Genomic DNA, 16,124 nt, shown 5'->3' with positions numbered 1-16,124 from the left:
TCTTTCTCTACTTTTCCTGCACTTATTATCCATTCACTACTATGGACGTATGCGTCACTACTGTACAACCGTGCTGGAACACTGTCGGGGACTCCAAACAATACCCAAACGAACCCAGTCAACTCAGTGGGCCGGGAATGAATTCTCCCTCCAGTTTGTTGTGCAATTTTTATAGCATCAACCATTGTTGCCCATACCCACAAAACACAACATCAACAATGAAATCACTACTCCTCAAATTAACAAAACTATTTCAAAATCAAAAATACTAGATGAACACGGTTCAACAAACTATAGAAACACTTCACAAAAAAATAACTTTTGAAAAATTGGAAAAGCAATAAGAATTCTAAAACCATGATCCGCATGCTCATGAAATCAAACAACTCCCTAAAGATTAAAAGCAATTAAAACAGAAATGAAACAGACGCATTTACGAAGCAGGGTGTCCAACAATTGCCATTACTGTCTGTGTGAAATTAAAACAAATTGTTATCACGTATTTATTTTCATATTGGATGTTGTCTGTAATTTGTAATTGATAGGAGCTAGGTCTGAGCATGAGTTCAAAAGGCACCAGACTTGGAAAAAAAAAAAATAGAAAAAGTTGGCAGCATAAGTGGGAAACTTGGGGAAACTTGAGCTGGAATTTGTCCACTTAGAATTTAGATTTGTGGATCCTTCTACGTAGTCCAACTGTATGAGTTTCAGAACGGTTCCGTCGAGTTGCTTTCAGCTCCTTCTCGCATCTGGTATCGCGCTGCGTTCTGCGATGGAGAGAGAACGACATGTAGAGAAATGAGATGGTCTCTGGTGGCGCGCAAAAAGAAAGCAAAGGATTCATCATTCAAGTAAGGGGAAAATGGATATTTCATTATTCATGACATGGTGGGTGTGTTTCGTGCGTCATGACCGGCGTGCTCTCTAGCATTTTTGGTGAAACAATAACTGGAGATAGGATTTGATATGAACGAATTTCGATCAACTCCGGTTGATTTGATAAAAATAAAGATTAATAAATTGACAATTACGACTTAAACCCACCAAACTCCCGATTATATGTAATATTAATTTGAAGATTATAACTATCATGTGATTTGAAAGTTCTAGAAATTATTTTCTTTTGTATCAATGGTTTGAATATTAATCATGAAATACTATATCATAAATTTAATCATATAGTTATTCTTGTATTATAATATACATACGAATCATACTCATTCTATTTATATTAAATGGGTTAAAACAGATTGTATTTGGACCAATATTCCACTCAAGTTTATTATTAAAAGATCTTATATGCAGGTCGTATTGTGTAATTCATTATTTATATAGTTCATGTTAACAGGTTGAATCCGAGTGACACATTCATTATTTATATAGATCATGTTAATAGGTTGAATCTGAGTTGATCTATATAGATGAATACTCATGACTAAACACGACACGACGCTAATTCGATGTATGAACATGAGCTACTATGCACCCCATAGGTCACAAATAGGGAGAGTGAACATCACTTGGTAAGGGCGTAAAAACTAGCAGAACAAAAAACACACTGATCCATTGGTAATAGCAGAGAGTGAACATCTCCTGGACAACCAACCAACAGTCAACTAGATGATTTTTTGTAAGTAACAGTAAACTAGATGATGAATAACGATGGTAGCACTCTTTGCTTCATTTTTTTTTTTTTATGTACAATCTCCCGTCTCCCCCCCAACCCTGGCTCCTATCTATCACTCACTTGGAAATTCCATATCATTCTCGGTTACTTTAAATGGTTGAGGATGCTGGCCAGAGCAGTACAGATTCCACATCTTGAAATAGGCTCGCTCAAGATTCCGTACCTGAATTTTCCGTTAAAAAAAAAAAAAAAAAATTGCATTAACCAACTGCTTAATAATACCAATACCTCAAGGATAATATTAACAAGATTAATGGAAGCAAACAATGAGGTTTTTCAGCAGCTGATGTGGGGCAAAGTACTCTAAATGTTTTTTTTTTTTCTTTCTTTCTAAAAAACATGTTACAAGGTGGTAATACAAATACTAAAATGAGTTTTTATTCTTGCAAATGGCCTTTTGGTCATATATATGGCATCCGTCTCTGTGCATTTGGTCAACGGGTTCATGGTCCTTAGGAATGCATGAAACTTCAGTAGAATAAAAAAAAATGGACTCACCCAGCGTGCTGTGTCAAAGAGAGGGCAAGTCAAACGGACCGCTTTGAGTCTGTTGGTAAGATCTTGGAGCTTTGAGCGATTCAATGCAAGCGAGACGGCCCTCTCTTCATATTCTTTCATACTGTTAGGGCATTTTGGAGGGGAAAAAGGAAACTAGTTAGTAAATGAATTAAGAAAAACTAAGATGCATAGAGGAAGCCCAAATGTTCTCTATGTTTGGTTCTGTTCTTTTTTCCCTTTTGGTAGAAAGGAGGGGGGTAAAAATGGTATTTGATATTCTCATTCCCAAGCATCATGGGTGGCATTGCCAGTCCCAGCCCATCTACTGTAAAATGGAAGTACCACGCAACATGCAAGTAAATCACATACCAGAAAAGAAAATCAGCTTTTTAAAACAGCACCTCTTTTTGTATACCTTCTTTTATATTTCAAACCATTTACTACCATTGTAGACATAAGTAGCCACAATTTCACCTTTTTACTGGCACACAATGAATAAAAAGCTCCAGCAAACACCCCCCCCACCCCTTTTTCCCCAAACAAAGAAAGCTTGTGGGGGAGAGAAAGTAAATAAACCCAATTCTCAACCTTAGCAGTTATGGAGACTACACTTGCAAGGGGAACTTACTTTATTATTTATTGGAAAAAAGAAAGACAAAATGAAAGAAGGATATGCACATGATTACCTACCTGCTAACAATCATCTCCTCTCCAACACCAGTGGCCAGACACAGGGAACCAGCAACTCTGGTAGCCATTTTCTTAAGGGGAAGGGTCACCATAGGAAGACCAGCCCATAGAATATCAGTGCCTGTTGTATGCGCATTGCATAATGGTCTAGACAACAAAGTCCAAATATAATTGCAATCAGCTGGGTCTAATAAATCTGATTGCCCATTGAAGGTAACAAAAACAAAAGATTGAAAAACAGAGGGGGAGAGGGAGAGGGAGAAATGAAAAAAAGGTAAATTTGCCTCATAGAGAGAAAAGGGCAGTTTATAGAATCCATACGTGTCAAGGAACAAATCTGCTAAAGAACTGCGTCTAATATGCTCATTTTTCATGGCAACATCTGTGAAAATAATCTGATCTGGTTGCACACCGCGTTGCATAGCATCTAAATGTACAACACAAGTTATGTATCAAAAAAAAAAATGTACAACACAAGTTAAAAAATCAGAGTGAAAATGTATTGCTGGCATTTTTGCATTCATGGCCATACAATTTCTAGATATGAAGATAAAAACAAAACATACAGGTGCGAAGTTTGAGTTCGCCAGCAGCTGGGAATCTGAGAAGCCAAAGTGCACTATTGGGGACACGTTTAAGAATATTGCACCTACGTTGGCCAAAACAAAGATAATTGAGTGTGTTCCTAACTTTAGGAGCAATATTTCATTTACAAAAAAGAAAAAAAAAATCCATAAAAAATTACCATGTATTGAAAATGTCAGGATCCATCTTGTAAAGCTGATTGAAACATGCAAAGATAAACTTGTCTTCTGGTAAGCCATAATCTGATCTCTTTGGTTGGCATTTTGGGTCCAATACATCACAATTTTTCTAACAAATGCAACACAAAAGAATTGAAAACATACTCTGGATGAAAAAAATATGATATACAGAGACAAGAAGTAATTACGACTGACCTGCTTATAATCATTTACAAAGTAACAATGAGGAAGGTGGACAAGCTTTTCTGAATAGATGTGAGAAAAACGAGAAGGGGATACAAACTGCAAGGGAGAAGAAACCAAGTCAGATTATAAACAAAAAGAAGTTAAGTCTGAAGTAGATTAAAAATTCAAGCATCCAACCTCATCAGTGACCAAATAATGAATATAACTTGCCCCTGTGGTTCCAGGGAATCCCATGTAAGAAATCTGAATAGGAGCAGGCTGCATTGCAAATATTTCATTCCTTGCCCCCTGCAAAATTAAACATAAAACTCCAGAATAGAGTGAGGAATAGAGTCGGACAATTAAAGAAAGAAAGAACACATGCAAAATTTGTTCAGAAAAATTAATCGGAAACGAGGTTGTACAGAAAATCATGAGCCAAATTTCCATGGTAAAAAAAGCAGTTCCATATCTACCAAAGGAAACAGGCTTAAAGAAACTGTCCTTCCTAATCAATTGACTTTAAACTATTTATTGAAATAATCATCAAATATCAAGAATTGATACCTTAGTATAGCCATTAAGATTGACGAGGATTTGTATTTTATCCTCATTAATCAGCCTGGCAATCATATCAGATGACATGGATGACACATCTATGAAGCGCTCTGCTTCTGACTGAATACGCTGTCTCCATTCAGTGCCATCATTTGGACTTAATGCATAACAGAACACCTGAAACATAAACATATTAAGGATGAAAACAAAAACAAAAAAAGGAGGGGGGAAGAACTGAAAAGGTTAAAGCGGAAAATTAGAAACTTGCAAACCTCAACATTTTCTCTGTCATGCATGCCAAATACAGATCCCATGAGGTGAGAAAGAGGGTGGTTACCAAAGTCACTACTCACATATCTGAAAAGCCCAGGGATCAATAAATAAGATCATTGGAGAGAGAGAGAGAGGTATATCTCAAAACATACCCAACTCGTAAGCGTCCAATCCTGCCCTCATTCTTTATGGGCAAGGGTGCAGGATAGTTGAAGGGAGGAAGTGAATAGCGAGATGCAATGACGGAGCAGTGTGCAGCATATTTACGGCTACAAGGGAGAAACAAGACGATTAACATATAGCAAACCAAACGTTTTTTTTTTTCTTAAAAGAAAATACGGAAGTGCATTCTCTGGGTATGGACACCCAATAACCATGATAGTAATCACTAACTAAAGAAACATTCTATACAAAATCCAAAAGCACCATCGAATTTACCTGATTTCCAGGGCAAGCATTGGATCAATGGGATACGCTATCGCATGGAAAGGCTGCACGCTTGGAATAACTGACATCTGAAGAAAAAGGTTTAAACAATCAGTATTTTAATTCTGGCAGATAAATCAACTGAAGGAAAAAATGGTACATCAGAAATAATAGAAAAGGAAAAAAGGCACAGATTGACAGTGAACCTTTATTTGTTTCCTGAGTATCCCTTCAACTTCAATAAATTTGCTCTCCCGGTCCTCCCAGTCACAAACGCACTGCACAGTACAGAAATTACCATAAGCCAACCCTTTATAAGGCATTTCATGCACTTTTTTTTTATATTTTTTAACAATTTATTTGATCTACTAATATTCGGGGCTCCACAGTATCTTAATATACCACAAATGAATTTTAATACTATATTAAAACTAAAATATATATCAAAACGGAGATTTCAAAGCCCGGTAGACAGTATAACCATTTAAGATCCTCCCAACGGAAAAATAAACACACTTCAATATTTATCTTTTGTACCTCATCATACCTTTAAAACGAAGAATTTTATGGGTGTTATAAACAGAAAAAATCAATGTATAAATCTCCAAATAATTATACATTGAAATATGGTAAGTTGGTAACATTCTGAAGATCCTGAGCAGTGATACCACACACTCACATTTAAAGATTAACAACACCCCGAAAAAAAAACCCCAAAATAGTGGAAGAGAAAATGGAAAAATAAAAAAATATGAAGTAACTAACTCCCTTAAGATAAGCCATGTCAATGACAGGTTGCAAGGAAAAATCCCATCCCTTTGGGCATGTTGCACCCGCAACATCTAACATTCCAACTAAAAATAACTTTGCAATCTAGCATCTCAACAATATATACCTGTAGTGTGTGAAGAAGGTTACAAGTTGCTTCTGGGAATTCAGGGCGTAGTATTAGTGCTTGCTTGTAGCTTCTTATAGCAGCTTCAACGTGTCCACTGTAAAGTGTCAAAATCAGAAATTTAAGTAATTAAGATGTCCGTCAAAGGATGATTCCGTATTCAATAAAATATATTCAAAGCTTGTTTAATATGCACCTGTCCTTGTAAGCTGAAGCTAGATTTGCATGAGCCTCAGCCATTGTAGGCCTGATGGTAATGGCCCGTATGTAGTCTTGAATGGCTTCATTAACTCTTCCAATCTCCTTGTACGTGTTTCCACGATTGACAAGTCCATCCGCAGCCAAAGGATCAATCCGGAGGACTTCATTGTAGCAAGAAATAGCATCCGCATAATTACCCTGTGCTTCAGAAGAAACAGGTATAACAAGGATAATGACTATCCAAATACAGATGCTGGAGAACATAGTTTTCCGCACAGAGAGAGAGAGAAGAGATGCCGCTACCTGCTGTTTATATATTATTGCTAAATTATTGAAAGGAGCAGAAAGTCCTGTTGTTACAGACAGTGTAGCCTTATAACATGAAGCAGCAGCACTCAGCATATTCCTACATCATCAGAAAGTCGTCCATTAGGACAGTTTACATGCTTGCCACGTCTCACAAATAACTACTACAAACCTGAAATTCACAATCAGAATTCAGTAACATATATGCGAAGGATACCATTCCATGTATATGTTCCCAAGGTTAGTAAGCGCTTGTGGATGGTTAACTTGTAGGGCAAGACATTGCTTCAGAAAACAACAGAAGTATGGTGAGAAATCAAACTAGAGTAGGCATGAAATGCAACTAGCAAAAAGCGAAGCAGAAAGGATGGATAGCATGAACCTACATGGTAGCACTGAATTGCTTCTTCAATTCTTCCGGAATCCTTCAAAGCATTGCCCTTTAGATAACACAAAAAAAAAAAATCGTAATTAAGAGAGAAATTTGGAAGTACAAAATATCAATTCCCTGCGAATGAACCAGCATAAGGAAAGAAACAAGATGACAAACCAAGTTATTGTAAGCCTCCAAGAATTCTGAATCAAGAGAAATGGCTCGCTTATAATGGAAAATCGCCAATTCTAGGTTGCCTTGCTCGTAATATAAACTAGCCAAATTTCCTGTCCCGTGTATTTAATTGGAATAAATCATTAAGAATAAAGAAATAAGTCATGTAAATGCAACAGCTTAAATTTCTATCCATAATATTCTTTCACATAACAAAATAACCAGATATACAGCTCTAAATGATAGACATCGTGAACCCTTTGGAACAAAATATATTGGCAGCTTGGAAAAACATGATATACAATAATGGTCCTCCCCTGCTGTTCATTAGGACATCTCCAATCAAAGAAAAGTACTTTGCTAAGGATCCAACTTTATTTATCACTATATAAGTAAGAAAGGATTAACCCAAAAGAATCACTAAACGCTAGCAGTTTACATCCTATAACCCTGCATATGGAAGCTAATCCATCACATCTGAACAGTAACCAAACCATCTTTTAGAAACCTTAACCCTAGATTTTTTGCTCAACCTTTTTGACATCTACTAACCCTTCCAAAACCTCCGCAAAAACTCTAATCTGATGCTGCCAGAAAATTTCCAAAATCCAGTCTTGTCTAAAACCATAACCCACCACCCATAATTAGGTAAGGCACCTATGCATTCAAAAAATACAGTCCCTTCTCAGTTTTTGGCCTCAGAGCCAAAGTCCTAACAAGAAGTTTCTCACTCAACTTTCTTCCAACAACTGATACAAATTCCGATTTTCCAACCCACCCCAAGCGTTAGGACACGTATATTATTAATAATTTTTATTACAAGTTTCTTCAGTCTCCCCAGGCACCTCTTCATTCCTTGTTTTCAGTAGCAGTTGAGGTTTTTTAAGTAACAATCATATTGACTCTTTGTTCTTGTTTTTTTATTAGTGGTACTTGAATTTGTAAAAGCAGCATACATCTAGCATGAATGCCAATTGTCCTCCACATAATATTCAAATTACTTAAATAAAAAAAAAAAAAAAAACAGCCGGTTGTCTTCTACAATTAATTCTTTAATTTCCTTTTTTCAACATCAGGTCAAACATCACATTGTCATATGTTTATGCAAGTTTAGAAATCATTCCCTTTTGCACCCAAGAAAAAGAGAGAACAACCAATGCTGTCAGTGTTCACATGTAGCTATTCTGATGCTAGCTAAGAATATCACAATTATCATTCCAAGTAGCTATTGTTTCGTCATTCCAAGTAGCTTTTCTGATGCTAGATAAGAATATCACAATTATCATGGTGTCTTTCCAACAGAATCAGTAGCTATGGCTGAAAAGAGAAAGTTCCTAGAGAAATCCAAACGTATACATGAAGTCCAAACAGCATGAAATTCAAGAAAAGATTTGTGAAGCCCCTAAAGCTAACTTGAAAAATAAGTTGATAGCAGAGTCGATAAATATTCTAGTAATTTTGTAAATGCCAGCTGTGGGCCACACATATGAGCCTTGCACTTTTTGTTAAAAGATGAGTCTTATTTAGCTCACAGGCTTTCATCTGTGGGCTTTGTTCAAGTATAATCAGGGGATCTTTTATTAGTTTAAGTAGGAGTTCTAGTCTGATCGGCAGAAGCTAAGATCCGAAGAATATGAGCGAGCCATTGCACAAAAATAATTCCACGTTAAAAAGCATTTTGTTTTTTTCTCTGCATTCAGAATTAAATAGTAAAAAGTGAGACTTTTGATTTATGGCAGGCGTGTATGCATAGACTGCTTTCTTTCTTTCTTCTCTTTTAATTGATGGCCATTCACTTTACTAGTCATGCGCAGCATTCATGTCCTAGGACCAACATAAGAGACTTTGTTTCCTTCCTTTCAATTCCATCGCATACACTTTCAAACTCTTAACCCTAGATGTTTTCTCAAAGCTTTTAAGAATAACCAACCCTGCTTTTTCTTCATAGAAGATGAATAACCAACCTTGAAAACCCTAATTTATTGCTGCCAGAAAAATATCTGCACCCACTTTTGTCTACAACAACAACCTACCACAGAATCTCACATTGGGCAGCTATAAATTGAAAAATAAAAATAAAAATAATAATAATAATAATTGCTTTCCTGTGCCAAGGCATAAAGCATAACTGCACAGTGAGAAACCCAAAAGTACGCATACAGACGTGCAAAATATTTGAAAACACTCACCATTTTTTTGATAAGAGATAAATTTTATTGATACAAATGAAATGGGCATAGCCCGTGTACACAGGAGGTATACAAAAGAACACCTAGATGCACATTTGAAAACACTCACCATAGGCCACAACATAGTCTGGCCGCACCTGAAGAGCACGCTGATAACATCCTATTGCCTCTTGAGGCATTCCCAGAGCCTGGAAAAGGCAAAAGAAATATCTTGTTTTCTCCGAATACCTGACCGAGCATTTTCAGATACCCGACCTTATTAGCATAATACAATTAGCTTACCTTGTACACGTTTCCAAGATTAAGGTAGGCATCAGAAAATGTTGGTTTGAGCTTTAAAGCTTCCTGGAAATGGGGAAAAAAAGGCACCAATGAGCTAAATAAGCAAGCCATATCAAGAGGAACTATCCCATTCAGTGAGAATCCAAAACGAATTCCTATGCATTCATACATGCATAGAATTATAAAATACATACACGTTTATAACTTATTTGCATGCATATATACGTACACATGCAGATATATGCCTATCAATGATGATGGTCCTATGACTAGGGATGAGAATGATTATATACTTTAGTATTACATAGTAAAAGAAGTCAATACCTACAATTTTTGTGCTTTTCTGGTCATAGCCTTTTGCGTATCTTTTAATTCAACCATGCACTTCATATTAATAATGGCTATCAAATATTATCATTTTGTATATTTTGTAAAGCACAAGAGAATTATAAATGTTATGATTAAATTTTATGTGATAGTTGATCACTTTATTGTCATGTTGCATAATACTCTTAACAAATTGAGTTAACAACTATTATATTACTATTTTTTTTATTGTATTTAAAAATATATTTTGTTATTATACATTATTTGCTAAAATAGGCACTTTGTGCCTAGGCTCTAGCCAGCGTTTGTGCGTGCATTGAGTGCTTCACCAACAATGACTAAGCCTTGACATGGTACATGCAACTTCATGTGCCATAATTCACACAAATATGCACGTTTGTAAATGCATGCACAAGCACATAAACACACATGAACCCACACACCAAGCATACAAACCAAGCATAACATAAAGAAATCCTAATTACGTACCTTATAATATTGAAGTGCCTTGTTAAGATCACCAGCTTCCATGAAAAGGCCAGCAAGATTGGACCATGCAATTGCAAAATTTGGTTGGATTTGAAGAGCCTCGACATAGCAATTGTATGCCTACACAAAGACAAACATTCTCAAAGGTAGGTACTATAGGCTAAAAGATTAAACAATTTGTCCATCTACAACAATATCCTTGTTTGTTCTCCAACACCCAATAACAAATGAAACAACTAAGGGGATGCTTGGGAATGAGATAAGATGAGAAATCTGTGAATAGTAGTGAAATGGTTTGAGTTATGATATTTTATGGGATTTTGGGAAAAAAGAGAAAAGGTCGAATAAAAATATTATAAAATTAAAATATTATTAGCATATAATTTTTAATATTATTTTTGTTTTAGGATTTGAAAAAGTTGAATTATTTTTTATTTTTTGTTTGAGATTTTGGAAAAGTTGTAATAATTAATTTGAAAAAATTGTAATTATTAGCCACAGACAGGAAAAAAATAATAATAACAATAATTGATAATGATGATGATGATGATGGTGATGGTGATAATCAAATAGTCTCCCTTGTGCTACTAATGCTTCCAAAGTAAAATTGGTTCAAAATTCAAAAATCACTGTAAAGATAAGACACATGTTGTTTTGTGGTTTCTTTGTTAAAAATACCAAACTAATTCAGACAGGAACGCCTTTCTCTTTCTCCTTGTAGGATACTCAATAATAAATTATATATAAATATATGCATTGTTCAGAACAGCATACACAACTCTAGTACACCAATTAAGCTGCACCAAACATATTAGTTTAGAGAGAGAGAGAGAGAGAGAGAGAGAGGGGAGAATAAATAAATAATCTCTCAAATTCCCACCTCTTGCACTAAACCTTGAGCTTTCATCAAATTCCCAAGGTTACTGTGAGCATCAACCTGCACCAATAACAAAGATTTCCAACTAATCCCACGGAATCTAGTGGTTCAGAATAGATTTCAAACTGTGATCGACCCTACCAAACGAGGATTTAACGCAAGAGCCTGACGACAACATTGGGCTGCCTCATTGAATCTTCCTTTACGCATGTATGCACTAGCTAAGTTTGACCATGCATCAGCAAAATTGGGTCGAAGCTGCAAATCAAAATTTAAACCAAAGCAGGATCAACTCAGGATAAAGATCCCTGATGAGCTTAAGAATTCAATATACATGAGTAATGAACTAGCATATTCCGAGAAGGTTGGAAATCATACTAAAGCAGGGTGAAAGGGAATTTTTGTTTTTTTAATAAGTAAGAAGTAAGTTTCATTGATATGAATGAAAATAGGCATAGCCTATGTCCACAGGGAGTATACAGAAGAAAATGCCTAAATACATTCTAAAAGCGCTAAGTTAAATATAAGAAATCATGCACATTGTTTCCATTAAGGACAATGGCTGAAAACCATAGGAGTAAAGTGTGTAGAAAAAAATTCTGAAGCTCTGCCATTGTTCGCTTCCTATCTTCAAAGCACCGCTCATTCCTTTCCATCCAAATACACCACATAATACACAATGGGATCATCTTCCATGCTGCTGCCACTTGGGGACAGCCTTGGATACCCTTCCAGCAAGCAAGCAGGTAGGGGTGAAAGGGAAAAATGATGTGCCATTAGTGGTAAGCACAGAGGTTTCTGTGTCAAAATAGACTTTATATGCCAGCAAACTGAATTTACAGATTTTCAGTGACAGAAATGAAACAAAACAGGCCACCTTTTGGGCTGAGAAACAACATACATTAAGAGCCGAAAATTTGAAACCAAGATCCATAAATCCCTAGCCACTTCACAGTGAAGCAAGAGATGAATGCTGAACCAAAATCATTCCATCCCAATGATGTGGTTATGGCTCTAAGTTATCTAGTGATAATATCTTTCCTAAAGGCTAAACCTGTCATCTATACAAAAAAGTTACTCTCAAAGGGGCCTTATTTCTCCTAATACTCTTCAAAGGAAGCGAAGAGCCAGAGAGGGCTAAAGGATCGACCTTAAACTTCCGCCTTTTGGTTCCAGTTTCCGTTATTTCCTTGTATATATTTCTAAATCCTAATTAAGAGCATTATCTTGTATACTTGCAATGTACTTGGGTTATGCCTATTATCGTATTCATAAAATTTCTTTTGCTTACCTAAAAAATCCTTCTGCCAGATGAGAGCTAATAGATTTTATCCTTACCTCTTCAAAATTGAGAGTGTAAATAAGATTAAAGAATAAAGAAAACAACTTCATTTCCAATGCTTATCAGATCAATGAGATTGGGAGAGGATGATGTTGGAGTTAAATGACTTTATGCTTAAATCCCTCATTGTTTAGACAGTAACAGAAAATCACGCTTTTCTACTTTCCTAGAGTAGCTTGATGTCATGCACCTTTCTGTGAGTTTGATAAGAATGATTATCGGAAAAAAAAAAAAAAAGATTTCTAGTCTTTCAATAGATGATCAATATTTAAAGAATAAATGGTAAAACAAAACAATTAGATCAATGATACTTAGCGACATGGGTCCAAGCATATTAAAGTTATGATTTTGAACCTAAATTTGAATTACAACTGAGGAATATAATGGTGTCAATCACTACATTTATACTACTTTCAATGTTTGAGAAAGATTATAGCCCAAGGAATTGATGGTTAAAAAATCGAAGGAGAGAGACAAATGAAAATATTTTAAAAAATCCCAGTCCTGCACTCATTCAAGAGTAAGGAAGAGATTTAAATGCTGGGATACTAGATTGACAGATTTAAAGTTGTCACAATCCTCACAATCGACAACTTGAGGAAACGGAAGGTGATCATCGCATACTGGTGTTGTATGTGTAGGAAAGGGGGCGAATCGGTGGACTACCTCCTTTTACATTGTGAGACGGCTAGGGTGTTATGAAATGAAGTGTTTAGTAGACTAGACTTGGCTTGGGTGATGCCCGAGACAGTGGTGGCAGTTCTAGCCAGCAGGACAAATCTAAGAGGCATTCAACAGATTAAAGTTGTGTGGAAGATGGTCCCCATATGTGTCATGTAGTGTTTGTGACAGGAGCGCAATGAACGGACTTTTGAAGACATGGAGAGATCGCTAGAGGAACTAAAAGTTTTTTTTATTAGAACTCTATGTATTTGGGCCACTGCTATTGATTTTGATGGCATGGATCTACGTGATTTCTTGTCTCTATTGCGCCTACTTAGATAGGGCATACTTTCTGTATTTGTACTGGGCCATGCCTATTTGTTGATTAATAATACTTATTTACTTATAAAAAAAAAAAAAAGTTGTCACAAACCTCAATAGCAATCAGATAGTAGCGGATGGCGAAGTCAATATTTCCTTTCTCCTGTTATAGAGAAAACATAAATATCATCCATTAGACCCTCCTAGGTGAACACTTGAAGATTGACAACCATCTAAGTTTCCTAGAATGTACCTTCCAAGCATTTGCCATATTTCCATAGCACTCAGCAAAACGGGGGTCAAGTCGAAGTGCTTCTTCATTTTTTGCAATGCACATATCAAAATCATGCAACTAAAAAAAAGAAATTCATTAGGTGGAGAAAAAAAAATCGTTAATACCCCCTTTCCCCCCTTTTTATTTGCAAGATAAACACAGTGTGATCTCGAACACTGAAGGAGTAATAACTATACAACCTGATAATGGATTGCACCCAATAGAAGAAGATTATCAGTCCGCTGTGGGTTTCGCTCATAAACAGCATTGCTGTGTTCTAATGCCTGCTTAAAATTTCCAGCTTTGTACATCTGATGAGCAAGGGCCATGAGCATGCCTTCATCAACTGCAGCACAATTCAAAACCAAAGTTCTAAAAATCACTATAACTCAAAATATATGTATGTCAATGCCATTAAGAGGATTATGGTGTGGGGTGGCCTTGGAGAAAACAGAAGAAGCAACACAAAAACGATCAATACATTCCTCAGATACACATGATGGTCACAAAAACCATGACCCACAACTGGGATCTATAAAGACCAATCTATTAGCATTGCTCTTTTATTCCCATAATGGAAGGTGCTCTTTTAGAATGTCCAAAGCCCAAAGGGAGAGTAATAGTGGCCAGAGTGAAAATATCCGAGATTTCAGAAGTTTTGCTAGATCTTCCCAGAGTGTAGCCCTGTAGAGGCTCTCTATTTCTCCAATTGATTAGGGTTGAGACCCAGTTGATTCAATTCGAGTTGAGTGCATACTTTGAGCCTCTATTCTACATATAGAATTGAGCAAATACCTTAAAATTTTATGAAACGCTTTATTGGATTGAATGTAAACTCAAATCAATCCAGATCTTCTCCATAGAGAATCACTACTATAACGAGGAAGCTCCTGGGATTTAAATTCAACATTAAAATAGGGCCAATATCAGTGCGAGGAACGATTCAGTTTTGCGGTGGGCCGCTCCTTCCAAAAAATAAACCCCAAACACAAATTGGGATAAAGGATTCCGCTAGGAACAAGGGAATTAATCAAACAAATCAAGCTCTTGAAAAACCGGTTTTTCCAAACGTCAAGAGTAACAAATCAAAATCAAGATCGCTGTCCCGTATGCTTATTGAGGAAAACACTTCTTTCAAGGAAGTTTTTCCCAGGAAAAATCTTCCCGGACAAACAGAAACAAAGATCAAACTATAAAATAGAATATAAATGGAGAAAAAATCCCTAATATGAAATTTTGGAAAACAAAGGAATAGAAAGCCTCCAAGATAATAAGCAAAAAACTTGCATTCAAACCCTAAATCTATAAAATCACGCATCAAAAATCCAAATGAGAATTCCGCAAAAAGACAAAACAAATAAAAAACCTTCATGAGAGTTCAAGGCCTGAGAGCGCTTGAGATTGGAAACAGAAGAAGAGGAAGAAGAAGAAGAAGCAGCAGCAGCAGCAGCAGCCAACGACTCATCGCGGAGGTCCGAGCTGTACGGCGCTAATTGGAGCGGTGGATGATGGTGGTGGGGGTGCAGGGGATCGCCCTGTAGCGAGAGCATTGTAGCGATGTTTGGATCAGAAGAAAATCTGACCGAAATGCGTCACGTGACCGTCAATGCAACGAAGATTTTCTCGCGAAGTAAAAGGAGGAGGGTTTTTTTTTTCTCGAGAAAATTCTCTACTCGGAGCCCTTTTTTTTTTCTTCCCTGAAGTTTCAAGAGAGTTTTTTTTTTTTTTTTTTAATAAGAGTTCTAGAGAGTTTATAAGAATCCCTTCTTGTCCGTCTAGCTCTCCCTCTCTCTCTCTCCCCCTCACTACTATTCCAAGTTATATTCCAGTAGGAACATTCCATGCATATTTATGAACCAATATCCAATTATATCGTACCAACTTACATTCCACGTCGAAACTTCAGGGGTATTATAGGTATTTTGAGTACTAATGTCTGTAGCTTTGTCCTGCGTGGGAGGTTGTTTGTGGGCTTTAGATGAAGTTGTATGGAAAAAGCAGTTTAGACTCCGCCGTGTTCGATAAAAAGCGCACGCGGCTACCCGACACGTGGTAAAAAATACATGGAAGGAGATGGTTGGTGACGAGGATGTTTGGTTGAAGAGCACTTTGAATTTCTATGGTCTTAGCATTCTATCGTGGGTAAAGGATCTTCGTCCGATCTGCAGATTGCCAGATCCCACACGGACGGAATTTCCACTATTTATGGGTCAAAATCACATGGTATCCATTCAAGTCAATATTCAGAGGTGAAAAAATGGCCCACATATTCAAAACATCACGTTACCCATGACAAGTCTTTCTTCTACTCCACCTTAATACGTAAGAAATAAGGAATAATCAATTCAGT

The 16,124-nt window shown here is 36.5% G+C and overlaps 1 protein-coding gene across 1 annotated transcript; it reads right to left on the bottom strand.

Moving 5' to 3' along the window:
* Positions 1-1,432: 1,432 nt before the first annotated feature.
* Positions 1,433-15,494, bottom strand: LOC108996674 (probable UDP-N-acetylglucosamine--peptide N-acetylglucosaminyltransferase SEC). The gene is made up of 28 exons (XM_018972692.2): positions 15,141-15,494; positions 13,975-14,120; positions 13,754-13,852; positions 13,613-13,663; positions 11,316-11,432; positions 11,178-11,234; positions 10,298-10,417; positions 9,482-9,544; positions 9,309-9,387; positions 7,014-7,123; positions 6,850-6,903; positions 6,681-6,748; positions 6,461-6,563; positions 6,153-6,355; positions 5,957-6,053; positions 5,268-5,339; positions 5,074-5,150; positions 4,788-4,904; positions 4,635-4,719; positions 4,372-4,539; positions 4,003-4,113; positions 3,835-3,921; positions 3,621-3,748; positions 3,442-3,524; positions 3,197-3,302; positions 2,876-3,022; positions 2,186-2,306; positions 1,433-1,850 (listed from the first exon to the last, which is right to left on the bottom strand). Exons 1-28 carry the CDS (start codon positions 15,322-15,324, stop codon positions 1,740-1,742), a joined length of 2,964 nt encoding a protein of 987 aa, XP_018828237.1. The 5' UTR covers positions 15,325-15,494; the 3' UTR covers positions 1,433-1,739.
* Positions 15,495-16,124: the final 630 nt, after the last annotated feature.

This window comes from Juglans regia, chromosome 7, assembly GCF_001411555.2.
Source record: "Juglans regia cultivar Chandler chromosome 7, Walnut 2.0, whole genome shotgun sequence".
NCBI classification, from domain to species: domain Eukaryota; kingdom Viridiplantae; phylum Streptophyta; class Magnoliopsida; order Fagales; family Juglandaceae; genus Juglans; species Juglans regia.
This window is presented reverse-complemented; position numbering and strand designations above follow the sequence as displayed.